The following is a 26655-nucleotide window of genomic DNA, read 5'->3' as shown; positions in this document are numbered from 1 at the left end:
CATTGATTCGGGCGATCGAACCGTCAATCCGTTCAACAGTTTTTTATCATTTTTTATTTTTAATTTTTGTTGTCAGAATTGTTCAAATTATACGGTCGAACCGTCAACCCGTTCAATAGTTTTTAGCCATTTTTTATTTTTAATTTTTGTTGTCAGAACTGCTCAAACTAGATGGTCGAGCCGTCAACCCATAAACAAATCATCATAATGGTTCCATTTCCGGATCATTTTTTAAAACCATGGTAATTAGTGATATCCCATTATGGGACAGATTGGAGACAATGAACTCGTGTGGAAGCAACCGCTAATGGTAATTGATTTGAAGGAGGAAAAGGTTGGGAAAGGAAAAAAAATGTAGAAAAACTTATACGTAAAGATTTCCCTTCTCCAAACACAGCCTAAAGATATAATAAAAATGAGACCAACAGAGGAGAGAAACTCAGAAGCATCTATTATTTGATTGCTCTTAGCTGTTTGGTTGCATGCTTAAATTAAAATCAACCTAGAAAATATAATAGTGTACCAACTGGGCTGGCTGGGGTTAAGAGGAGTTGTCACCTATTTTTTATATAAAAATTAGGGAAAAGAAGGAAATGAAAAAGAAATAGGGGAAGGGGCGATATCGGAAAGCATTTTTAGTTTAAGAATGATATTTTAGTCCAGAAATCATCTAATTGACTCTAAAACTAATTTTGAACTAGGCTATGTAAGGATTACGGTACAAGTGTGGAAGGGGTTTGGCATCACACTTGCCCAGAATTGAAATCCTAACATCAGCTAATATTGGGTTTTATTAAAAATATTTTTAGAAAATAAAAGAAATAATAGAAACACTCAATCATATCACTTAAATGGTTTTCATATTTCTTCTCAACCTTTAGAAGCTATGGAAAAATTAAGGAAGATTATTTCATCCTTGAAATTCCAACCTTATCCTAGTCTAAGGTCCTTGAAATTTATACCTATCAGGGGCTTCTCGATATGTATCTACAGGGAGTGTTTTAGGGTTTAACCCAGTTCAGAGGATTAGAGATATACAGGCCTTAAACAAATCTTTCTAAATTAGGTTGAAAAATAATTAAAAATATATATAAGAGCGAGTCTTGATACAGTCCAATACGGCCCTGCCAGCATATCGGGCTGTATCGATATTTTGAACCTGGCCTAGATGCATATATACATAGCATGTAAGATGTAAATAAGAGAATAAAGATAATTTTTACTTATTCTAAATATTTCAGCATATTTAGAATATGCCATTGCTATTCTTAGCCTCTTGATATGAATTAAATCAAGTTTGATTTAATTTGAAAAGATTTTATAGGCATGACTTTGAAAAGTGATCTTCAACACTCAAAACAAGTTTCCCGCAAAGAAAAATAATTTACCCCAAGGCGGAAAGGTTATTTACCCACCTAGGAGATGAGTATTGTTGGGGAAGATGGAGTCACTGTAACTTTGGAGAAGTTCTGAGGTGCGTCTGAAAACACTTTGCTGTTGGGTTATAGGCAAATTCGTTCATGCTCCTTAAATAATTTATGAAGATGTATGATGAAAAGGTAGGTGTTGGTTTAAAGAAGGCACCTTGAACAGTCACAATCTGTTTACTTCGAATCCCCATACTCTCCTCTACTAATTCTAAGGAGTGTAAATCAGTTCCTATTGAAATACTGAAAACAAACTTTATAATTTTCCAATGTGGGATAAGTTCAAAACTGGGTTTTTGTAAGAAAAAAAACTGATTTTCCAACCAAGTGTGCAAGTGCAATTTCTCATGTAATTGACCAATCAACCCATTGGATTTAATCTATTTCCATGATCCCCATATAAATTTGAAAAAAGAACATTAAATTTTTGGTCAATGTGAATCAAAATCCCATTGACTAACTTTTCCCCTCTCAAAATCTAGAAAAAGAACACCCCCTAAATGGTGAATATCTCACAGCCAAATGGATTATGGAACCTAAGTAAATTCTATCTAACAAAAATTGCAATCATCACTAAGGATTTATTTGGTTCGGAATAATGGCCTATTCCTTTGATTTAAGCTGCATTTAATGTCATTCCACCACCTGGTGGAATGAAAATAGGATTCTGTTTCTGACCAACCAAACATTAAAATCGTAATAGCCTATTCCTATTGGCGTGAATGAAACGGGACCTAAATCTATTTGGGACATTAGAAATGACACAAGTTTTAAGAGTCTCAACCCGAACCCTTTCATGGTCATCTACAGAGAAAATCATCTCTCCGTAAATGTTTGGATTAAGCTTCAGACTAGTGCTGTCGCCGCGTCGGTCTAAGTCTTCTAATAATGGGGGGTGCCACCAAAATAAGAGTCCAACTAAGGGTTCCTGCTTTAAAGTCTTTGTAGATGGATCATGGGAGCCAACTACAAGGAATGTTACGACTGGTTATGCTATTTCTCACAAAACAATTGATTTGTTTGAGTAGAAGGAGAATTGTTCTTGGCAGCCTCTCCAACAAATGCTGAGTATTGAGCAATCATCAGAAGCTTGCAGAAGTTGAAGAGATTTGTGGTCATGGAGGCCTTCCTTTGTGCTGATGCGAAACAAGGAGTTAAAAAGATTCAAAAGCCAAGAACCCTTATAAAACAAAGTCGATGAGTAAATCTTTCTTGACGAAAAATGTGCTTTAAATTTGTTTTTTGTTGTAAATGAAGCTGGGTTTATAAATAATATGATCTCATATGTAACTCGTTCGAGCAAGGGCCCAATATGTGGAATGTATCGAAAATGCGAGTTTCATTTTTTTTTTTTGTTTCAGAAATGTATCGGATGTTTATCAAGCGAATTGGTGCCATATCTCTCTATCTGTCTATCTCTCTATCTATCTATCTATATATATATATATAAGGCTGCAACTTGGGCCAGGTTGGCCCGAACCCAACCCGAAAAAGTTGGGTTGGGTTGGGTCGGGTTGATGTTTGGGTTAGGGTTAGGGTTTAAATTCATTAACCCCATAGCTAACCCGACTCTATAGTACATGTCATATATAAATATATGTTATATGTAATATATAATATACATTGATTTGTTTAGATGCATGATATTTGTATAGCCCCCACCATATAGTATCATGTATTTCTTTTAAGATAATCACTTTACTTAATTCTAATAAGAAATACTAAAACCTTACTAACATTATTTTATGTTTTTTGAAAATTTTATTCTTGATCTCCTCTATGTTGTTTGTAGCCTAAGAAAGATCTACCATAAGTCATATCTCATAATAAACTACAGTCATTTTTGCCACTTGTTTTTCTGAATTTTGTACCAAAAGAACAAAAAAAAAATGTCAACAAACAAATATCAATGAAACATAGGACTAATATATGTAGTGAGAGTTGAGTTAAGATCTAAAATCGAGAAATTATATGAGGTTTTAAGGGATGGGAAGATTTTGGGTTGGGTTAGGGTTGAAAGAATTTAGTTAGGGATAGGGTTGGGTTGGTCGGGTTTGGTTAGGGTTAGGGTTGGGCACAACCCGACCTAACCCGACCCGACTTGTAGCCCTAACATCAGCATGCCTCTCCTTTCCATTACCCCACCCTGAGTTCTACTTCACTCTATCTCCTCTCCCCTTCCCACACTCCCATTAAGCCATGTCACCATTCCCAACCCAACTACCTAAAATTATTCTTAGAATCTCTCTCCTAAGGTATCTCCTCTAAGCTATTAGGAAAGTATCATGTTACCCCACTTCCCAATCAATTCCTAAGGCTATATTTGGTTTGAAGGAAAATGAAGGGAAGGAAGGGAAAGATAGGGGAACCTATAAAAAGTTTGTAAAGGTTTTCCTACCTTTCTCTACCACTCTTTCTCATTTAAAATATCCATATTAATTAAAAAATAGTTAAATACAGTTAATATTTAATCCAACCCATATTCAATGAGTATTAAATAGTGTTATTTCCAAAAATTAATAAATATTGTTATTAATTAACTTATCATGACTTTTTAAAGTATTTTGGTAAGTATTATTATATTCATGTTAATTAACACTTTATAGAAATTGAAAAGTTTTAACTAATTTCTATAAAATTAAAAATTATATTTAACAATTATCAAAAAGTATAAAATTTTAGTTATTGTTATTATTATAGTTAATAATCGAATGAAGATGGGGGAACAAAATATTATAGTGTTGGGAAATGAAATTATTAATTAATTTATATTAGAAAATAAAAGATAAATTAGAGTAGTTTTGTTAGTAAACTACCTAATAAAAATAAATATTTAATAATAATTTAAAATAATATTCAATAAATCTTCATAATTACACAAATGTAATAAAATTTTCAAAAAATTTCATAAAACTATAATTATGTTAAATAACATTTTGGAAATTAAAAGATATATAGTTTTTGAAAGTTTATTTAAAATGTATTAAATAATTATTGAAAATTATTGGACTATTTTGGAAATTTTATGAAAATTTATTATATTTGATAGATTTTGGAAAAATATTGAAAAATTATATAATTTTCATTGTAAATTATTAAAAATTATTAAAGATAAATGAGTATGGAAAGGGAAAACTATAATTTGAACCAATAATTACACAAATTATTAAGATTAATTAGTATAATATTGGAAAAAGGAAATGATTGATTAGTTTATATAGAAAGTATAAGATAAACTAGTGTAATTCTGTGAGTAAACCATTTAAAAAGAAAATAAATTATTTAATAACAATCTAAAAATAAATTTGAATAAAATTTCAAAATTACACAAATGTAATAAATTTTCCAATTATTTTATAAAAATACATTTTTGAAAATTAAAGACAATTTAGTGTACTTTTAGAAATTTACCATGTGGTTGATACTGAATATATCCTTTTGATCATTTTTGTCATCAAATTGAATATTGGGTTAACAGGGAGAGTGTGCATTGCCTTGTACCTCTCAACACTGGGGACAGAGCAGTGAAAATTCGAGGATCCCCATCCTTGATGAGGAATGGGTACCTTGCCCTAAACTCGCCCAACACTGAGCACGAGGTGGGGAAATTCGAGGATTCCCCATCCTGTAACAGGGAGTGGGTGCCTTGCCTTGGATTTGCCTAATATTCAGGATGAGACGGGGATGGGATAGAGTGTCTTAACTACGGGGCAAGGACAGGGATGGGGTGCCCTGCCCTGTTGCCATTCCTATATAATTGTTAATAATTAATGAAATTAATAAAAATGTTAGCTTTTATAATTTTATTTATTTAAAGTCAATCAAGATTTCATTTAAAAATAATGAAAATAATAACAGTTATTAAAATTACTACAAATGATTAATAAAATTAGATTTATTAAAAACTATTTGTTCATATAACAAATTAACAATAATTATTTTTTGTAAATCAACATTAAATGAAAAATACAATTATTAAAATTTTACATATTAACAATAACTTTGAATACTTTTATATAATTAACAACAAATGTTGATTATTAATTTATCAATTAATTAATAGTAAATAAAGGTATTCAATTTTTCTAATTTTCCTGCACGGGTCCCCCGCTAGTCTATATGTATATACTAAAACACAATAGTCTAGAAATTTTCTCATTTTTTGAATTATTTATTTTTTATTCAATGTCATTTTTAATACAACCAATGAGATCCCTTCCCCATAAAAAATGCCTAAATTCTCTCTCTCTTTCTCTCCCCTCCACACACACACATGTTCCCAATACCCTAAATAATATAATTTCCTACAAGTTCCCAAAAACTACCTCCCCCACTATTCCCCACTTTCTCCTAAATTACCTTTAATTCCTATTTTTCTTCTAAATTATCTCTAATCCCTATTTATATCCTAAATTATCTCTAATTTAGTACAGAGTTTCTCTCCTAAATTATCTCTTATTCCTATTTATCCTCTCCCCACTTTTTATCTATATCTATCTAAAGAAAAGTTTGAATTAAAAAAATTATTTAAATAATATAAAGAAATTATATAATAACTTTAAAATATTTATTAAAAACACAAAAAATAATTATAATATATTTAATAATATTCAGATTATTAATAATTTTATATTTTTTTACAAAATTTATCACGAATTATGTACTAACAATATAAATTATGAATTTTCAGATTATTCAATTTAAATGTAATTCAAATAATAAAAAATTAGCATTAAAAATAACACTATTTAAATATTTCAATAACAAAATATCTTAAATGACAAATATTTAAAATAGAATAACAAATTATTTAATATTATATAATAACTTTAAAATAAATAAAATTCAAATAATGAAAATTTTGAAATATTTTATATATTATTTATATTTTTAAATAATTTAATATTTTAAATAATGAAATATTTAACATAACTAGGTTTTAAATAGTTAAAATAACGAAATTATGTAATAAATTTAAAAATATCTTAAAAGTGGACAATAATTACAACATAATATTCAAATTAATAATAATTGAACATTTTACAAAATTAATAACATAATTATGTAACAAATTTCACTTATATCAATTAATAATTATAAAAAATAACTTTCAAAAAAATAATATTTTTTAATAATTATTTTAAAATTTGAATACATATTTATTATATATTTATTTTTTGATAAATACTAAAGTGATTTATAAAAATGATTAATATGAGCCAACAAAAATTACATAACAGAGTTCCCACAGAGAGGTGCGAGATGCTACCTCAAAAAACAAAGCAAAATTACAACTGAGCACAAAATAATTAATCCTTATGCACCCCTTGCTTGGCAAGAAGATCTTCCATCCCATTTGCTGATCTCCTTTTCCCACTAAACTCTAACTTTTAAATTGGATGTTAGCCACTTAAATTTTATCATCACCCCCTATATTTATTATATATTTATATATACAAACAATACATTTTTGTGATAAATTCATTTCCAACAATTATGTATAAATCTTTTTTTTTGTTATTTAACGAAAAAAATTTTATAATTATTAGAGATTAAATTACTGTTATTTAACTTTGCAAATTTAATTTATTGTACTTATTGTATGTTTGTTATAATTTATTGGTTAATAATTATTAGAGATTAAACTATTATTTGAGATTACACTGTTTATTGACTAATTTAATATATTTTTTAGTATTTATTGTAATTTTGTAGTTATTGTATTTTTATCAGTTATTTATTGTGTTTTCATTATCAATTTATTTTCAATAATTCTGTTTTTTCGCTATAAATTTTATAGTTAGTAGAGATTAAACTATTGTTATTTATTGGAGATTAGACTATGAATTTAGCTGAAATTAGGAATGTTCACAAGTTGGTTCGGTTCTGTTGTAGGCATTTTGGCCAATCAAATAGACCTATTCAGGTTGGGGAGTTGGCCACCCGAAGCCAACTAACCAGTAGTGAAAACCAGCCAACTCAGCTTGTATCAGTTTGGGCCAATTTTCAGTTTGGTGAATCGATTCAAAAGATTTAAACTAAAAATAAATAAATTTATGATATAAAATATTATAGACTAAGAAATACGGTAATTTCCCACTTTCGCATATTAAACAAATTATATTAAAAATATAAAATATATATATTTCATATTAAACAAATTATATATATATATATATATGGTTGAGTCGTTCTATTTTGGTTGATTTACAAATGGCTAAAGCGAAAGTGATCCAACCTAGTTGGGTTGGGAAGTTGTTGAACCAAAACCAATTTGGAATACTAGAAAACCGACCAACTCAGGTCAAATTGGTCAGGTTCATCAGTTTGATAAACAACCCTAGCTAAAAATAATTATTATTTTTGTATTGTAAAAAATATTAAAAGTAGTATATAAAATATAAGTAATTATTAATTATTTAAAAAGTTAAAAATATAAAACAATTGTATACTCTTACGTGTTTTCTATTGTCTAGCTTCCATTTAACAGATCCCATGCATTGCATAGGTCCCTACTAGTTAATTAATACAATATGAAGCCTCCTTCTTTTACACCTAAAGTTTCCAAAATCACTCTAGACTCTCCCAAATCACCAAATTTGACAAGAGAAATGGAAATTCTGTTAAAACTCAAAAAAAAGAACCTAAATATGCATTGGGCAAAATTTGCAAAATAGGTTTATTTTCTCAATTTCTTTAATATCATGTACTTATTATTTTTTGCTTGAATATATCTTGCTTTATTCTTTGTGTTAAAAAATGGAAAAGTTGTATTTTTTATATGATCTAATAATAAAATGTGATTTATTGTGGATATATGGATGATCTATTTCCTTTTTTGATTTTTTTGTAATTATGGAATAAAAATGCAAAAATAATTATTTTAATAGTGAAAAGGTATTGGTTACATATTCACTTAAAAGTTGCATCAATGCATTTTAAATGGTTGGATGGGATAATTGGACTCTTCTCCCTTAGAAGTTATAAATAGGTACAAGATTTTTTAATGAAAATTTGAAAAATAAATAAAATTACATAAAAAAAAAGAGAAATGATATGTTTTACATTATGTGATGATGGAGAACCTATATTGTATAAAGATGACACGTGCCCTGTGTTCTTTTTTTTTCTTTGGTAAGAATTTGGTTTCTATGCAAGTCATAAACGTTATGTTATATACACGTGTTTGATTTATTTGATTTTTCATGTATATATTGATTTTTTATCCATATCCATACATATCCAAAGTGTATATCTTGATACATCTCTTAAAATTGTTTTTTAATATACCTTATATTTCTGATACTTTGTACCTTGTATGGTTCCTTTTGTATTTTCTTTTTTCTAGTTAAATGAAGTATCTTACTTACAAAAGAATGGAAAAAAAAAGCGTGAGGTACTAGATCTCCAAGTGTTTAACACAGAGATACAAACTTTGAAAAAGAAAATCTCCACAATCAATTTATGTTGTTTGCCCAAGGTTGGCCAATCAGTCCGCTGGTTAGCTATAATTCATTCATTTTTTTTAATTAAAAAAAATATAGTTCGATTAACATTCCAACTAACCAGCCAAGGACTTTACCAGGTGGTTCAACCCCTCGACCTTGTCACAGAGGCCGATTGAGCAAGATACCATTTGCACGTAAGAAAGGAAAAACGTCAATCACAAACCAAGAAGACCTCAATGACACGATAGACGCAAAGTAGTATACATCTACCTCAGTTGCCTTGTCCAACAGTGTGTACTAAACTGTCCACCGAATATTGGGTCCAAGACTGGCGGTTCCCGGGGAGGACCATGCCAACCACTTGTTGCTAGCCTACGCCTAGGACTGACAAGGAGTCCCCCTCTTGAACACTCCACCTAGGCTAGAAGATCCAATGAGCGGTGAGCGGCTCATTGTCCCGATAATCGAACGTCTAGGGCTCTGCCTAGTGTGACACACCAAAGGTCCCCTTGGGCCGACGCTGCTCGCGCAGCTGAAGCCTTTTGGCCTAAGGGTCTTGGGCCGTCTCGGTAAGGCGCTCCTGTGTTTATGTCTTTCTACGGGCCACCTTGGCCTCGGTCCGTTGTCTTGCGACCCCATCCGCTGGTTTACGCCGAGGTGTGCTCCCAGCAGCTATCTTTGATGCCACGGCAAGCAACTTCGCCTTTCTGTCATTCTCCATTTCAACGAACAAGAGAAGCAAATGAGTTAGAAAAATGCTAACAAAACTCAAGCAACTTCACAACTGGCAAACAGTGAAAGTGTCCATACCAAGGGGGGCAGGACTAAGGTTGGCCATCACCAAGGCCTCATCCTCATTCACCAAGGGTCCAATGTGAATCATCCTGCCCAGCCAAAGTCGAGTCATCACAACCTTGTCCTCATTGCAGCTGCGTAGCTTAATCCTCTTGGTCATAGTGTCTAGTCTCCCCCAACCAGACCGAAAGGACCAGCCCTCGGGGCAACTCATGAAGAAGAAATTTTCTTCTAGTTGTGGACAAACGACGATTTGTCCACCACCCTTCCCCGTCGACTTGGAAGTAAAACAAGCCCTCCCCGTCAGGGTGCTTCCTCAGTGCGAAACAAACACCAAAATATATTCAGTGTTACTGTCACCTCTTGGAAATGTGCCATCACCAATACGGTCACTATCGTCATAACAACATTGGAGGAGAGTTGGCTAACGGTCAGGTTGTAATGGTTCAAGATCTCGGGAATGAGGGGGTGCAGGGGAAAACGTAACCTAAAGTGAAGGTAATGCTCATGGGCGCACACCTCCCCTCTAGGAGCAAGCCACGACCTGTCACCCATGCAGGGGACTCTAACCCTATAGTCCCCAGAATGTGGTATCTCTCGACCAACGCGCTAACTTGCATCTTGTTGAGAATGTTGTCTAAGTCAGAGTGGGGGTAATGCCCCAGTGTCATGCCTTTGCGCTCAGCCTCGGCCGTGGGCTCCTTAGCCTCCTCCACATCAACCACATTAGGGTGCCCAAGAACATTCCCTAAGGCATTGGCCCTCGGTCGCATGGAACTGGTGTTCTCATTGACAGAGCCCACACTCTATTGATTACGCTCAGCCCCGTGATATGCGACTCTCTCCATTAGCACTTGGGTGCTAGACGTCCAATAGGAGCTCTTGGAGTCACTAGTGTCACTCCCATCACTATTAGGAGTGCTTCTAGGAATAATCCAGTTAGGAAGGTTGTATTCCTCATAACCCGATTCCTAGGCCAACATGTTGAGGACAATAATCCTTTTACCAAAAGATGTTTGTTAAAGAAAGTTTAAGGGAATTGGTTTTTGATAGCCGAGGTGTCATTAGTAACTCCCAAGCATAAGGTTTTGAGCAAATGGTGGGGAGTCGCTCAACTAGCCTCCCTATTTAAAGAAAAATGCATGACTCAGATCCAATTGATGCAACAACCATGGACTTGCTGATATGACAGCCCGAACCGATGGGCTCCACGTGGTACTAACCTCGAGAGACAAAACAATGCCAAGAGACGGGGTCGGTTTACCCATCGACTCTTGCTCAAGGATACGCCAATCTGGACCCCCCTGCACCGTCTCCTGGATGACCTCATTCAGTTGACCCCGACACCCGTCGTGCGTATGGACATATGACGGGGGACATCAACGCTCGTGTAAGGCACGAACAACAGGCGCGAACCTATGCCCACATGGGCCACGGTCACGACCCTTCGGCCCGAGATAGTCATTTGCTGATACAAAGGGAGAACGGAGGAGCAGTTGCGACACAACCCCTGAGAAGAGCTTTGTAGCTAAGGCCAACACCTCCACGCAAGTACACTATACTCTCTTCGGCCAAAGCCAATGTCTCAACACAACCCACCTAACAACCTCAATTGCTATGGCCTCGAGAGTGGGGGGAGCAAGTGATATAGTGGTATTCAACCAACCTACAGATATTGACACGTGGCGTCTGCCGAACGCATCTCGACCATCTCGTAGACCTTAACATGTGGCATCATTCGACCATATCCTAGCCACACATCACCAACCATTGCCAATTGCCATCACCTACTCCCAACTATTCCTCCTCTTAAGCAACTCCGATTATAAAAATGGGTTCCCACATTGAGGTAAACACACATTGGAACTTAAGTTCTAAGTCTCATCTGTTGCTTGGTCCAACCCCTTGTAGCTCTTGACTAACTTGATTGTCAGAGTCTCCGTCCACGGGATAACTCCCGGGGCCTTTGACATCTTCTTTCTCTTAGCAAATTGGACCCGTCAATCTCATACACTAGAAATTATGTTGTTGCCCTCGTCTTCATATTTGACATCAACAAATTTAATGCTACTATGCTTCTTTTCCCAATAAAAATATTCTTGTTTCTTCACAAATCATGTTTTCCTAACAACGCATGGATTGCTCCTCTTGAATTTTGGTGAAGGATGTATCATAAAATTTCATTTCATATTTTTTTTGAAAGATAAATATTTAAGTACATTTTATTTTTTCCCAAGCGTTCTTTTGTTCAACCATTTCCCAGCGTTTTTTTTTTTCTTTTCTTTACCTCTTTTTTGTGCTTTTTATTTTGTTTCTGCAGGGGTTTTGACAAGAGGGTTGCTTTGTCTTTGATATCCTGTGTCGGGCGATCGATACCAGTGGTTTGAGGGCGATCGATACCATGGTTTGCCATCCATGGTTAAGTCTGTTCACAATTATCGGGTGAATGTAGTTATTCTCTGTCGGGTAATGGTTGTAATGTTTGAGGGTTTGATGTCTTTTGCGGATATATTTGAATCATACTTTCACCAACACTTCGCAGTTTCTTTTGTTAACCTCTTTTATTATTTTCTTTCTGTTGGAGATTTACTCGTTTACTAATTCTGTTGATGATTATAACTCCACCCTTTTTTTTGTTACAAGTTCATCTACTTTTATATTTTATTCTTTTAAGAAAATGTATGTGGATTTCCTGGCCTTGCTGTCAATTCTCTGAATTTTACCTTACCAGTTAATTTGGCATACATACATTATTTATACCACGAACTCACGTTTAACATAACCAACCAACGGTCGGATGTAAACAACTGCGGCTTGGAGCACATAGATTTGATTCATTGATTGGGATCCGGGCTCCGAGTCTCCGACCCAGTCAGTAGTCACCCAGAGGCGCCGCTGAAACTTGTCCGTTTACAATATACTTTAATTTAATCAACGTGTTTTTGTGACCTTTTTGTTGTTTGGTGGGGCCGCCAACCCAAATGAAGATATCTGGACGAATCTTCACCTTAATCAAATGGCCATCGGATGGGACCCAGATCCATTGATCCAAAGGTCATAATCTTCCTAATCTCCTATTACTAAAAATGAGATATCCCATCTGATCTATCCTAAACGTTTATCTCCGCATGCGGTGCGTCCTGCCTACGCCCACCGCGCAAGTTTAATGTGCATCAGTGCACGCGACACCAGTCTCCGGTGGCGACTCCGCTGACCACGAAACTCTCGTCAAACCTCATAAAGTAAAGATTAAAAAAAAGAAGAGAAATCCTCATCCCTCCTCCCTAGTTTACATTTACACTACACAAGTTGGCGTTTTACTGCGCTTGCGCCATAGTCGTTACACCAGATTCAATCTCGACCGTCCATTCGCAGCAGAAGACGCGGGAGGGTTTCGCAATTCAACGAAGACAAATACTAGAGTGACCACTCTTACAGATTATTTACGACAACACCATCTTCTCAAGTTCTTTGAGCTATAAGGAAAGGCGCCGTCAGAGCAGAGGGAACTCTTGTTCTCACGTTCCCCCCGCCCCGCTTTATCAGGGAGCTCCGACGTCCGACGCCCGCGGTCAAGAAGCGCCACTGCTTCTATAGATAAAACGCGAGCTAAGAGAGAAACACCAACTAAACCTAGATTTCATGAAATCTCTCTGTTTTTAGGTATTTTTACTACTATTTCTCAATTTCTTCTCAAGTGCATGTTTCATTGGTAATAAATGCTGTCCTAATTCTCTCTTAATGGAGTTTAAATAATCGATTTAGCAGTCTCTCGTAACTTTTTATTACATTGGGATGATTTCTTTGGTCTTTCCGTTTTGTTTTATGCTTGACATTAGACTTGTTGTGTCTCTTCTTCTTTTTTAGCTTTCCATTTCCTTTCGGTTCTCAGAAGCATGAATTTATCGCAAATGGAGTACTAAATCGATCCAGAAGAAGGAAGATGCTCGTATCGCATTTTAGCTCATTCTTCGAAAAGATCAATTTTATCTGTCCAGATCTCTGAAGAATTATACACAATAGATTAGTTCTTAGCTTCCGTCCATCTTGCTCAGCTGCTGCTGCAAAATAAATAAATAAAAGAAAATAATTCTCAGAAGAGTGTGTTTGTTGCTTTAAACTGCTTTAGAATGGCGAGATCATTGCAATTCACTGGTGTCAGAACTCCCCATACTGGGTTCAGAAGATATTCCTCGCACTTCTTACCTCTATCATCAGTGAAACTATCTTCGACCCTGTCTGATCTTGCGGCATTAGTGGCTTCGAGTGCTGGACTTTTGAATAGAAGACCTGAAGGCCCCCGCACAAGGAGAGCTTTCAAAATCAGTTGCGAGACAGGAGCATTAGCTTTTCGAGAAAAGGTCGAGAATGAGAGCCAAAGTTTTGATAGAAATGTGGGGCAGTTGACGTGTGTGATGAAGTTTGGTGGGTCTTCGGTGGCCTCAGCGGAGAGGATGAAGGAGGTCGCTGAACTGATTCTGAGCTTTCCTGAAGAAAGGCCTGTACTTGTTCTCTCTGCAATGGGAAAGACGACTAACAAGCTTCTACTGGTATGCTTAAGTCTCTTCTTGTGATTCTTCTTCTGGGTCGCTCTCAATTTTACTATTCCTTTTTGTAGTTCTTGGCGAAGTTAGATAGCTGTCAATTTCCTTTTTCGTTCTTTTTTCAGGCTGGAGAAAAGGCTGTTGGTTGTGGTGTTTCTCACGTTTCTGAAATTGATGAGTTAGGGTTTATAAAGGAACTTCATCTCAGGTCAAACTCTCTCTCTCTCTCTCAAATACACACCTATGAATGCACTCTATCACGATGATAATCGACTTTTATCATTTCTGTTTTGATTGTTTTTTTCTTTATTCAGGACGGTTGATGAGCTTGGAGTGGATAGGTCTATAATTTCTGGTAAGGATCTATTTGGTGCACAGTTGTCTTTTGTGAGTGTAATTAATTTCAAGTTGCATCATCATCATCTAAACCTTATCACAACTATATGGGGTCTGCTACATGAATCCTGTTTGGCCATTCCTTTCTGTTTAATGCCATATCCATTCTTAATTTATGAATGCTTTCAAGTTGCATTGCAATCAAGTGCCAAAATGCAACTGATTCGTGTCTAGCAATAGATGTTAATATATCTTGTTCAATAATAGAGTTTATGCTTTTGATGATGCCATATATTTGTTTTTTGTGCTTGCATAACCTGTTTCCATTATGATGATCCTTACATCAAATTGTTATGTAAATTAAATCCTGGAAAAACTACAACTGAATAATAGAAATGATTTGACTTTGTTTTAAGCTATTCCATTTATCCATTTGTTTTTTTATCAGCTTCCATTTATTCATTTGTTGAAAGTTCCCCTGCTCAAATTTTTAGTTCGGGAGGAAGTAAATGCTACCAAGCTATTAGAGGAGAGATAAAAATGTCAATTTATGTTCATGCTAAAAAATGTTCGTTTATGTTGCATGAAAGGGTCATAATCTTATTCTCAAGAACTTGATTCATATTTCCAAAACCACGCTTCTTGCCTTTTTTAGCTCAAACCATTAACTTTCTACTATGTCAATGGCCCTATGAACTTTCATCCTGTGAAACTTATTATCCTAGCACCTCATGTCCGTTGTGCTTCAGTCATTATAATTTCCTATTAATATCATGGGCTTACTCCAATGGCAGGACAAATCCCAATCGAATGGTGATGGATGTTGCAATAATAGCATTCTAATTTAAATATTTTTTTTTGATAAATGCATTCTGATTTAAATCTTATTTCAATGCATATAACAAATTACTTTTTCAATTGAGATTGAGATTTTCCTATGATAATTAGAGTTTGCACTTTCTGCTGGAGGCCTTTAGTAAAGTGATGCAATACCAACTACTCTGATTACCCAAGTCATGTAGGATGGATAGAAAATTTTACCAAATAGGTGCTTTGTACCAAGTGATGTAGTGTAGATTCACTTTACATAACTTGTTAGGAATCAAGTGTAAATAGGTTTGGGGAGTGCATATTGACTTATGAGATGCTTTATTGGGCAGGGGAATGGGGATTTGTCATTCATTTCTGTCTTAACTTTTCTTCTCTTTTTTTTGGTCAACAATTTAGGGGGCATTGCTTGGTGCAACTGTACAATCTTGGTAAGTGTGAGAATGAATCAATGAATGGGGGCATTGCTTGGTGCAACAATGGGGATTTGTCATTCATTTCTGTCTTAACTGTCTTCTCTTTTTTTTTGGTCAACAATTTAGGGGGCATTGCTCGGTGCAACTGTACAATCTTGGTAAGTGTGAGAATGAATCAATGAATGTTGAAGCCTTTGAACAACCACTTCATGCTAAATTACCAGAGGTTAGGTTCTATATAGTCAACTGTTTTTTGGGACTTCTAGGGGCCATTTCTTGGTGCAATGGTAAAATCTTGAGCTGACAAGTGTGAAAATGAGGGTTCAAGTCTGTGAGTGACCTTTTTCCAACTCTTTTCATCCTTTGTTGGTGTTTCTCATCATATCAATTAATTTACTTTCAACTCTTTTCTTCTTTTGTTGGTGTTTCTTCATATCAGTTAATTTACTTTATATATTCATGATTCTTTGAAATATTTCTAAAGGGACTGTTATCGGTAAGACTATAACATCATCCATCCCAGCCGGACTGTGGACTGAACGTCCATACTTTTCCCCCTTTCACCATGCATGTTTATCCATTTATAATGAGTTCTTTCTCAAGCCTGTTTTTGGCTTTTATTTTGTGTGTAATTCTGTAGAACACTTGGAAGAAATGGAGCAACTTCTGAAAGGAATTGCTATGATGAAGGAACTTACTCCTCGTACAAAAGACTATCTAGTTTCATTTGGAGAGTGCATGTCGACAAGGATATTTGCTGCATATTTGAATAAAATTGGTGCTAATGCTCGCCAAGTATGTTATTTTCCTTTCACGTATTCATGCTTGATATGCCTAGGAAGTTATATATCTTTAAGCACTTTGCATCTGAGAACAGACGAAGAAGTATGAGCTAAAGGTCCTGGCATGCCATTAATTTCTACTGTACGTGGTCTATCTTGGTTCATTAATTCAGATCTTACCGTTTGTCTTGATTTTATCATATTTAGAATTGGGATACATACACATGAATTTGTGGTACAATTACAGGGATGAAAACTGTATATTATTGATCCACTGTATCCATGGCTCAAATCAACTAAATAAGAAATATGATGCCTTATTTGTGCTTTCTTTGTAGCCCAAATTTTCATGCAGTCCTAAAGAATAAATTGATTGGATGGTAACCATCAGCTGATCAGATTAACGTTTTTGATGAAAAGGATTTTGTCCCAGGAGCATTCACTCCCCAACCCCCACCATAGAAAATAAATCAAACATGCACCCATATAGATAAGTCAAACACACACACACACAGTTACAACCTTTTATATAGTTTATATTTATATATATGGTTCAGGGTTTTCTTTTCTACTGTGGGCATTACTCATAGTTGCAGGTATTTTGCGTACATCTTCTACGGCTTAGGTAATATAGTTATGATCAATGTTTTAAAAGGCGTGGAATGCATACGCCTGGAGGTGCGCTCAGTATTTTAAAAGGCATAGGGGGCGTACACCTGGACAGGCAAGGTGCCTCCAAAACGCCCTGAAGCTTATGCTAGAGGTGCTAACACCTTTGAGGCGTACGCCTCAGGTGCAAGAGGCATCCTCATACGCTTTTTTCATGAAACGTGCTAGAAAAATGAGATCCTCCTTCCTCTTCTTCATTCTTCTTATATAAAAGATTTTTATTAAAAATAAAGAAAAATGAGATCCTCCTTCCTTCTCATCTCCCTCCTCTTATGGAGGCTTATGCCTCCTTGTGTTCGGAAGACTTATGCCTCTTACATTCTGAACTACGTTTCATGCCTCTAGGTAGTGGAATGCTTTGTGTCACACCTCCGCATTTTAAATCACATGTGCCACACTACGAGGCGCATGCCAGTGGTGTTGATGCCTCTAAGGTATACGCCTTAGGCACATGAGGGGCACACCTCAAACGCCTTTTGCATGGTGTGTACTAGAGGCATATGTCTCATGTGCTTCATACAAAAAGAAAGGGAAGGGAAGGAATTTTGGGCTGGGGGCACTGCCCCCTAAACCTCCTTGGCTGGGGGTCTTCACTCCCCCTCCTCAATATCTTTTTTATGCAGCCCAATTTTTTTTTTTTTTTTTGGGTGGGGGGGAGGGGGGTCATCCTCATCTCCAGCTCACTCGCCTCCACTTCGACAGGTCCCCCCTTTCAGTTAGTGTTATGCATCTTCATTCTTCTAATACAAGAGGCCTTTCATTAAAAATTATTAAGTGCTCTGGAGGTTTATGCTTCTTGCTTTTTGAACAATGCCTAGTGGAATGCCTTGCATCATGCCTCCAAATTTTAAAACATTGGTTATGATAAAATCTTTGGTTGGATGCATATTCAAAATTAGAATGCATTTGCTGCATACTTTTGTCCTGCATCTCAGCCTTTTTGGTTCATGTTGGTTCTTTCTCAATCATGTTTTTAAAAGGCACTGAGGTGAGGCAGAGCCTTAATGCCTTGTGTGTGTGTGGCTAGTAGGGATGCTCACGGTTCTGTTAAACCAAATCAATCTGTTAACCAGTTGATCGGTTTGGTTTTTTGTATTTATAATATGTGTTATAAAGAGATGTATAAGTACAATATAAATATTATATATGTAATGCATATATTTAATATAAATAATATACAACATATGTTACACACACACATATACTAGTTGGTTCGGTTCGGTTTTTGATGAACACCCCTAGTGGCTAGAGGCTTATGCCTTAAATTTTGTGAGGTATACGCATCGCCTGAGTAGCACCATATTGGTAAAAAACAAAATAAATAACAACCAAAGATGTATTAATATATAATACTTTTTAAATTTTAACGAAACTTTATTTAGTTGGTTAGAAATAAAACAAGAAAAATTTAAACTCAAAAGATATCTCAGAATATCTTTCTTAATCCAAACAATATCTCATTGCATTTTTCTTACCCAGCATCATCATCATCTTCATCTAAGCCTTATCCCAACTATACATGATTGGCTACATCTATCCTGTTTTGCCATTCTTTTCCGTTTAATGCCATATCCATTGTTAAATTATGAGTGCTTAAATCATTTCTCAACACTTCGATCCCTGTCCTTTTTTGTCTGCCCCTAGTGCTTCTGGCTCCTTCAACTTGTAACTGATTGCCTTTTCATGTGAGTGCTGTAGGTGGCCTTCTGTGCACATGACAGAACCATCTAAGCTTACTTTGTCTAATTTTATCACATTTTTGGAACTACTCCTAGTTTCCTTTGAATGACTTTATTTCTGACCCTGCCCTTTTTAGTTTTTCCACTCATCTTTTTTTTTTTTGATAAAATTTTCAACTCATCTATCTGAGCTTAAACATTTCTTCCACTCTTTTTTTAGTCATAATGTTTCTTGACTGCCCAAAACTTTGTTCCATAGAGCACTGCTGGCCTTACAACTGTTTTACCAAGTTTTCCTCTTAATCATGGGTGACATCCTCAATATCTCCCTTGTTATGAATTATCATACCAAGGTACCAGAAAGAGTCACATTGAGTTATCTCTTGGTCTCCAAGCCCAAGTGTATCCTGATTTGCACTCCTATTGTTGTTGCTCAGTTTGGGAAGAGTACAAATACAATTATGTGTAGTACAAAACCTTGTATGTCGTATTTCTAAACTTTTTGTACTGTACATATTTGTATTTGTACTTTTCCCAAACTGAGCCTAAATTTACATTGCATGTATTCTGTTTTACTCTTTATTTTAAAACCTCTTGTTACTAAGGTATTCATCTATAAACTTAATTTTGTATTTGATTCTTAATTAGTTTCATCAATTAACAATGTCATCAGCAAATAACAGCACCATGGGACCTCCTTTCTAATATGTTTAGTTAATTCATCTATGATCAGTGCAAATAAATAAGGGCTAAGTGCTGAATCCTTAATATTGGAAGAATTTTGGTTGTTGCACCTTTCATATGGGAGAATGTTTTCTTTGAGTAGAGTTATTTTGATGGTTGGAACATAAAGATCCAAAATCCATTGGAAGTATTAGATCTAAAGTATGTCTATTGGAAGTTCCATGCAAATCAACCCCACCTTGGTACTACTAGGAAAGTAACTCAGTTACCTATTTAGCAAGTGTAATATTATCTCACCTTGATTTTTTATTTTTATTTTTTTGTACTATTGGGTTGCCCATTTAACAACCCAGATCATGTCGTTTGGGTGTGCTTTAAGAGAGTTATTTTGGTTGCCTTTTCCTTCCAAGGGATTGTTTGAATTACTTTTTCTGTGACCCGAAATAGTGCTTAATGAAAGGTCGAGAAATATTCCTTTGTGATGCTCTACTGAACATGGGAATTATTTTCCTCTTTTTTTTTCTTTTGTTTTTTTACAAAATAGATTTTCTGTTAGCTTATCCAAATGTTTTTTCCTTTTTAAAAAAGGTAAAGTATTTTCCTCTTTTTTAAAAGATTAAAAAAACATTATTATATGGTACTGCTTGTAGATCTTGTGAATTGACAACCATGCGAACAGGGTACCTCTGCTCTCTTAAATTGGTTAGACTACTTTTAATATTGTTCTCCTTATGTTTAAGTAGTTCCTAAAAGTGTCTTTTTAGTATTACGAAGTTTCTTAAATTCCCAGAGATCTAGAGTTGACAGTGAGGCTTTCTATTTTCATTTTATTGAATCCCAGTCATAAAAGTGTTAACAAGAAGTTGGCTATTAAATTTTGACTGGAATTCTGACTGCTAAAACTAGAGATTCAGAATATTCTGTTATTTTCCATTATTTCCTTCTATTCAAGCATTGACTTAGTAGAGTTGATCACAGTTATCTTGATTTTTGTGCTTGAACATCTATGTTCCATTTTTCCAGGTTTCTGCCTTGCTCAAATGGGAAAAATTTCCTTCTTGTCTTTAATGTGTTGTTTACTATCATCTGATGTTCATTACCTTCTTTCTCTGTTTTGCTAAAATTGTGTGAATCTGTTGTTGATTAAAAAAGTTGTCTTACAATCTGTCTGATAGCTTGTCAACACCATTAATCATCATAGCTGATTTTGCTACTGCACCATGTTTTGCAGTATGATGCATTTGATATTGGTTTTATAACCACAGACGACTTTACAAATGCGGACATCTTAGAAGCAACATATCCTGCTGTTGCAAAGAGGTTGCATGGTGATTGGATTAATGATCCTGCAATTCCTGTTGTTACTGGCTTCCTTGGAAAGGTGATTCTGCTAGCAAAATGTTTCTTTAAACATCAAGATGATTATTTTAATCATTTCAACAGAAATTCAAATTTTATTAGCAGTATTTTGCATTTATGAAACAGTTACTCTAATCTTTTGATGTCAGGGATGGAAATCTTGTGCTGTCACAACATTAGGTAGGGGAGGTAGCGATCTGACAGCCACAACAATTGGTAAAGCATTGGGTTTGCGTGAGATTCAGGTTAAGTTCAGATCCTGAGAGTTTGGCCTGTGTACATGCATAAACAGTTAATGAATATGCATGTGTATCTATGTTACCTACTTGTATATATCCATTATGGACTTGGCATGATTTACATTAGGAGGCATTTTTTGTACTTGTTGTGGATACAGTCAAGGTTCAAAATATTGATGCGCCCAATATGCCGGTAGGGGCGTATTGGGCGAATCGATACCGTTCTTTTTTTTTACTTTTTTTATTTTTTTTGAAACCGGTTCAGGGGGGCGGTTTAGGTCTCCTCCACCCCCTGAACCAGTCAGACCCCTGATACACCCACTATAGGGGCGTATCAGAGGAGTCCTGGAACGATATGTATCGGCCGATATTTTCTGGGAGGTTGCCTGTCTAGGCCTTTTGCACCATTGTACATCCTATTATGTATACTTTGCTCATCTTTTAATCTAAAGGTGTGCTCTAATGTATGAGCATATCCGCATCCATATCTGGGCATCTTAGAAAGATCTGTACCCCTGTGTGTAGAGGCTATTGCTGCTCATTTAGTATGTGAAGCTGTTCTTTAACATTTTATAGTTCAAATTCCTTTAATTTTTAGGATAATTCAGTGAAAGATCCATCAAGACCTTATATCTGTTCTTGTGTAATTTGACATAATATGATATTTTTTTCTCAATTCGCAACAGGTATGGAAGGATGTGGATGGTGTTTTGACATGTGATCCCAATATCTATCCCCGTGCAGAGCCCGTACCATATTTGACTTTTGAAGAGGCAGCTGAACTTGCTTATTTTGGTGCCCAGGTATTAACCTACAATCTTGAACCTCCCCTGTCAAGTGATCTGCCTATTGGATGCACCTCAGTAACCATCATGCAATGTGTAAAGTTTATGTGGCAACGATCCCGTAGGTTTTCTGGCTAAATGCAGTGTAAAAAGATGCTACTGCTTGTAGGTTTAACTTTAATATGTCATATTCCATACACCACCAAGTTTTTTTCTTTTTCTTGTTTAACAAAATGTGATTTTTGGGCATGCTTACCTTTCCATTTTAGAAAAAAAAGCTTCTCATAGAAAAGTAGTAGTTGATAGTTTTCTTATTTTGGGGAGGTCAAGTGAAAATTGAGTGGTATGTTCTTGTGTGGAGGGAGGTCTTGTATGGTTACATGTTGGGGTGATATCTTATCACCTGTTCTTTGTAATGTTTTTTTTTTTTTAATTTAAAATAAAATTTTATCTTTTATCATAGAAAACAGTAACCATAGAAATTTCACATGTTTCATCAGATGACATGCATTTCTTTTGGACTTTGAAGTCTCTATAACATAAAAAGTGGGTGTCTGAACAATGCTATGAATTGGTCAAAGCAAGGCTTTTTTATTTGATTAGGACAAACCTTGACCTGGCTCATACAGAATTTTTGGTGGACAATATTTGAAGCCCTTCTATTTTATCCCATCATGTAGTTATAGTTGGATCAGTCATCAAAAATCATATTAGCCATATGCAGCACCATGCAATGCTAGCTTCTTCCTTGATTATGCGAAGTAGATGCAGTAGATAATTATTAGAGGACATTGCAATTAGAGAGAACTGAAAAATTCCTTTATTTGTCTGCAGGTCTTGCATCCACAATCCATGAGGCCTGCTAGAGAGGGGGATATCCCTGTTAGGGTAAAAAATTCTTACAATCCCAAAGCTCCAGGTACCCTCATCACTAAATCAAGAGATATGAGTGAGGTTTGTAGCAGACCTTTTGCAAGTAAGAATTATTAATTCTAATATTCATAAAAAACAGCATTTGATGTTTTATTTTCCAATTCCAGGCAGTCCTTACCAGTATAGTTTTGAAGCGTAATGTCACTATGTTGGATATAGTTAGCACCCGTATGCTGGGCCAATTTGGTTTTCTTGCAAAGGTAACCAGCCTGTTAATGAAGTTGCTTCTCCCCTCCTGTCCCAGTTGAGTTTGTAACTCAAAAAGTAATTTACATTTTATTCTCTTCCATTTAAGGTCTTCTCAATCTTTGAAGATTTGGGCATATCTGTTGATGTTGTTGCTACAAGTGAAGTCAGTATTTCCTTGACACTGGATCCATCAAAACTTTGGAGCAGGGAATTAATACAACAGGCAAGCGTATGATATCAAGCTTCTTGTTTTTTTTAATCATCTGCAAATTGTTTGCCAATACATACATGCATATGTATTTTGTCCCTTGTTCTCTGTGTCCATGTGTGTGTGTCTGTGTGCATGCACTGTCAATTGGACTGGATTTGGTCCAATCCGGTCCAGTCCAATGTGAGTCCATTACAAATGGACCAGGTCCAATCCAATCCAATAAATATTTTGACTATTCCAATTCAATGTTTGGACCGTCCACTCTGTTCAAATTTGTTTTAATGTAGATTAATTCTAACCCAAACCTGGTCCATTGACACCTATATTCTTATCTTCTATCAGTGGATCAGATATTTGGATCAATCCAACCCAATCCAATATAAATACATTATGGATGGACCAGGTCCAATCCAATCCAAAACTGGTCCATTGACACCCCTGGCTAGTAGCTACCCACAAGGGCACATGCAAGTCAAACCAGGAATCATCCCTTGGATGTGTTCCTAACAAAATTTTAGTAACAACCTTTTGCCTGCACTCTACATATACTCTTTCCGAACTGAGCCAAAGGAAGTTGCAAGTGCCAAGTGGTTTTGGGAGGGAAGAAATTTCAACTTCCTACTCATGTAGGTAGGAATATTGTGCATTCTTTGGTACATCACATCCTCTCTATGTCCCTGTTTTACATCTCTTGCATTGGTAACAAAAATGACACAACACTATCCCTTATTTTAGGAGCATAATTATGCAATAAGACGTGTTAAAAATTAAAAGGGTAAATTACAGATTACTACCCTGTACTTTGGGGGTAATGGCAATTGCCCCCTGAACTTTCAATTGCAACAAAGACCCCCTTTAACTTCCAAATTCTGACAAAGATCCCCTCTCCATTAAGTTGAGTGGCATAAGAAGTTAATTTACCAAAATACCCACTCAGAAACTTCTATAAAATGGAAATTGCAACAAAAAAACCAAGAAACTTCTATAAAAACCTGTAATTGCAACAAACACAACATGCAATAATTTTCAACTGAACAAGTAACAAATGAAAACAAAAAAGCTAAAAAAAATCAATGGGAAAAGGGTAGTTTGGTGATTTAGAAAAGTTTAAACAGTCAAATGAGAATCTTTTTCAAAGTTAACTGATGGAATGCTAACGGAGGGGGTCTTTGTTGGAATCTGAAAGTTCAGGGGGTAATTGCCACTACCCCCAAAGTACAGGGAGTAATCTGTAATTTATCCAAATCAACGTCATCAAACAATTGACATTTATTACATTCCTTGCCCTTGTCATTGGTTGAACACAGTTACAGAGGCTCTCAATCCACTCCTTTATCTTAGTGCAGAATATGATTGATTTACATTTGTAGTTTCGGTTGTGAAGATTGTGTTGGAATGTAGTATATGATATATCTGGAGTTTTACAATTAGATGTTGATTCATGTATTGCCCTGCTATTTATGATTCATATAATGCAACATAAGAGTGTTCCAGGTATGCGGTGTGGAACCCCATAGGCCTTAACAACTAGTGAGCTGACAGCTTATTCATTATAATAATGCTATATTAGCTTCCAACAATGAGTTATATTCTTTTATGTTGTTTATTAAATTGCAGTATATTACATAATTTATTTTGCAAAATATTATAAATTTTATTAGATTGACATTAAAACATTCTAGCCAATACCGGATGCATCCTTGTAACAGGAATAACAAAGGCAATGGAGCTGATACCATCCCTAAGAACAGCTATTTGTATTGTGTTTTACTCAACATAAAATGTTAATGACCTGCAACCCAAAAACATTATGATGACATCATTAATACCAATAATAGCTATCAGACAACAAAATGTTAATGACGTTGGGCCCCAGAACATTATAAGAACATAATTAATTCCATTAACAGCCATGAGTTGAAGCTTCTCTCCTCGTGAGGAATTAATTCTTCTCTGGCTTATGCTACAACTGTAATGGTTTTTAGATCTAATTATTTGCTTATTTCTACATAGATATATTTTTGGTAACCCACATTTTTGGCTGATTTAAACTCTTCCAGCAACTTAATGGTGGGAACTGCTATGCAGTAATCATCTTTAAATTACACATTTTCTTCCACAGTATTATACCTTTCTTCATATGAATTCAATAGTCTGTTTAGGTCTATTCAACCTTTTTTTTTTCCAAGTTCATTCTGTTTTGACATTCAAACTCATCTTAATTGCATCTGATATGAGCAGGAACTCGACCATGTGGTGGAAGAACTAGAGAAAATTGCAGTCGTGAATCTGCTCCAACACAGATCGATTATCTCTCTCATTGGGAATGTTCAACGGTCTTCGTTGATACTAGAAAAGGTTAGTTTACTTTGACTGCACACTACTATAAGAAGGTGGATGCTTCATGCTTGCAAATGTGACTTCTGATACTTACCGAACTAATTGTAAATCAAATTATTTTAACAATTGGCTGAACTTCCCTAAGTAGTAATCTGACAAGGTAAGGTAAAAGAGAGAAACATAGATCACTTTGTGGCCATAACTATGATGGCACTCTTAGTTTCATTGAACTATTATAGATGCTCTAGCTGTTTATTTTCTTCTTTAAAGGCCTGTCTGTGCCAAGTATTCATGGTGCTTTGAGCAAGAGAATGATTACCATCCTTGCACTTGAGTTGTGGATGCTCTATTAATATATGGTGATGATCACTGATGGTTAGACTCCACTAAGTTGTTCTCTTGATTATCTTGTCTGTTTCTACCAAAAGAAAAGATTGTCTTGTCTGGCAGAATCCTTTTCTCATTCTATTATGTTTTCATTTATTGAGTACGTGCCAAATGCAGGCATTTAATGTTCTCCGAACCAATGGAGTAAATGTCCAGATGATCTCTCAAGGAGCATCAAAGGTCTCTTCTAACTCCAGTCTTTGCATTCAACAGCGTATTTCTTTTTTCTGCCATTATCCCTGCCTTCCCCACTTTGACAGCTTTCAACCATGTAACAGGTAAACATCTCATTGATAGTAAATGACAGTGAAGCAGAACAGTGCGTCAGGGCCCTACATTACACCTTCTTTGAGAGAGGTGTTCTGTCTGATGTAAGTTCGACTTCGAATAGCTTGTCCGAAAATGGTTCCCCCACACCACTACCAGATGCAAATTGATTATTGATGCCTCCGTTATTATGTTTACTCATTTAGTTTTAGGTATATCTTGTGTACCAATTGAATTGTTTTATCTTCATTTTCTCCCAACTGTTAAGTTATGGACCAGTTTTTGGATGGTGTAAAATTTTTACTATTAAGTTTTTGTTTGGGCCTCGTTCTCGTAA

At 35.3% G+C, this 26655-nt stretch overlaps 1 protein-coding gene across 2 annotated transcripts; it reads left to right on the top strand.

Moving 5' to 3' along the window:
- Positions 1-12967: 12967 nt before the first annotated feature.
- LOC104592765 (aspartokinase 2, chloroplastic-like) lies at positions 12968-26655 on the top strand. Of its 2 annotated transcripts, none has more exons than XM_010252246.3 (14): positions 12968-13333; positions 13538-14220; positions 14340-14422; positions 14529-14569; positions 16435-16589; positions 20840-20989; positions 21117-21212; positions 21893-22009; positions 22826-22945; positions 23032-23124; positions 23220-23336; positions 25566-25682; positions 26169-26231; positions 26330-26655. In XM_010252246.3, the coding sequence occupies exons 2-14, from the start codon at positions 13801-13803 to the stop codon at positions 26486-26488; spliced, it is 1731 nt and encodes a 576-aa protein (XP_010250548.1). In that variant the 5' UTR covers positions 12968-13333; positions 13538-13800; the 3' UTR covers positions 26489-26655. The 2 variants fall into 2 exon arrangements, with proteins under 2 accessions (XP_010250548.1, XP_010250546.1); XM_010252244.3 differs by having other exon boundaries at positions 23220-23342.

Source organism: Nelumbo nucifera, chromosome 3 (genome assembly GCF_055504915.1).
Source record: "Nelumbo nucifera cultivar China Antique chromosome 3, China Antique-T2T, whole genome shotgun sequence".
In the NCBI taxonomy this organism is placed as follows: Eukaryota; Viridiplantae; Streptophyta; class Magnoliopsida; order Proteales; family Nelumbonaceae; genus Nelumbo; species Nelumbo nucifera.
The sequence above is the reverse complement of the archived record's forward strand: the minus strand, read 5'-3'. Positions and strand labels throughout refer to the sequence as shown.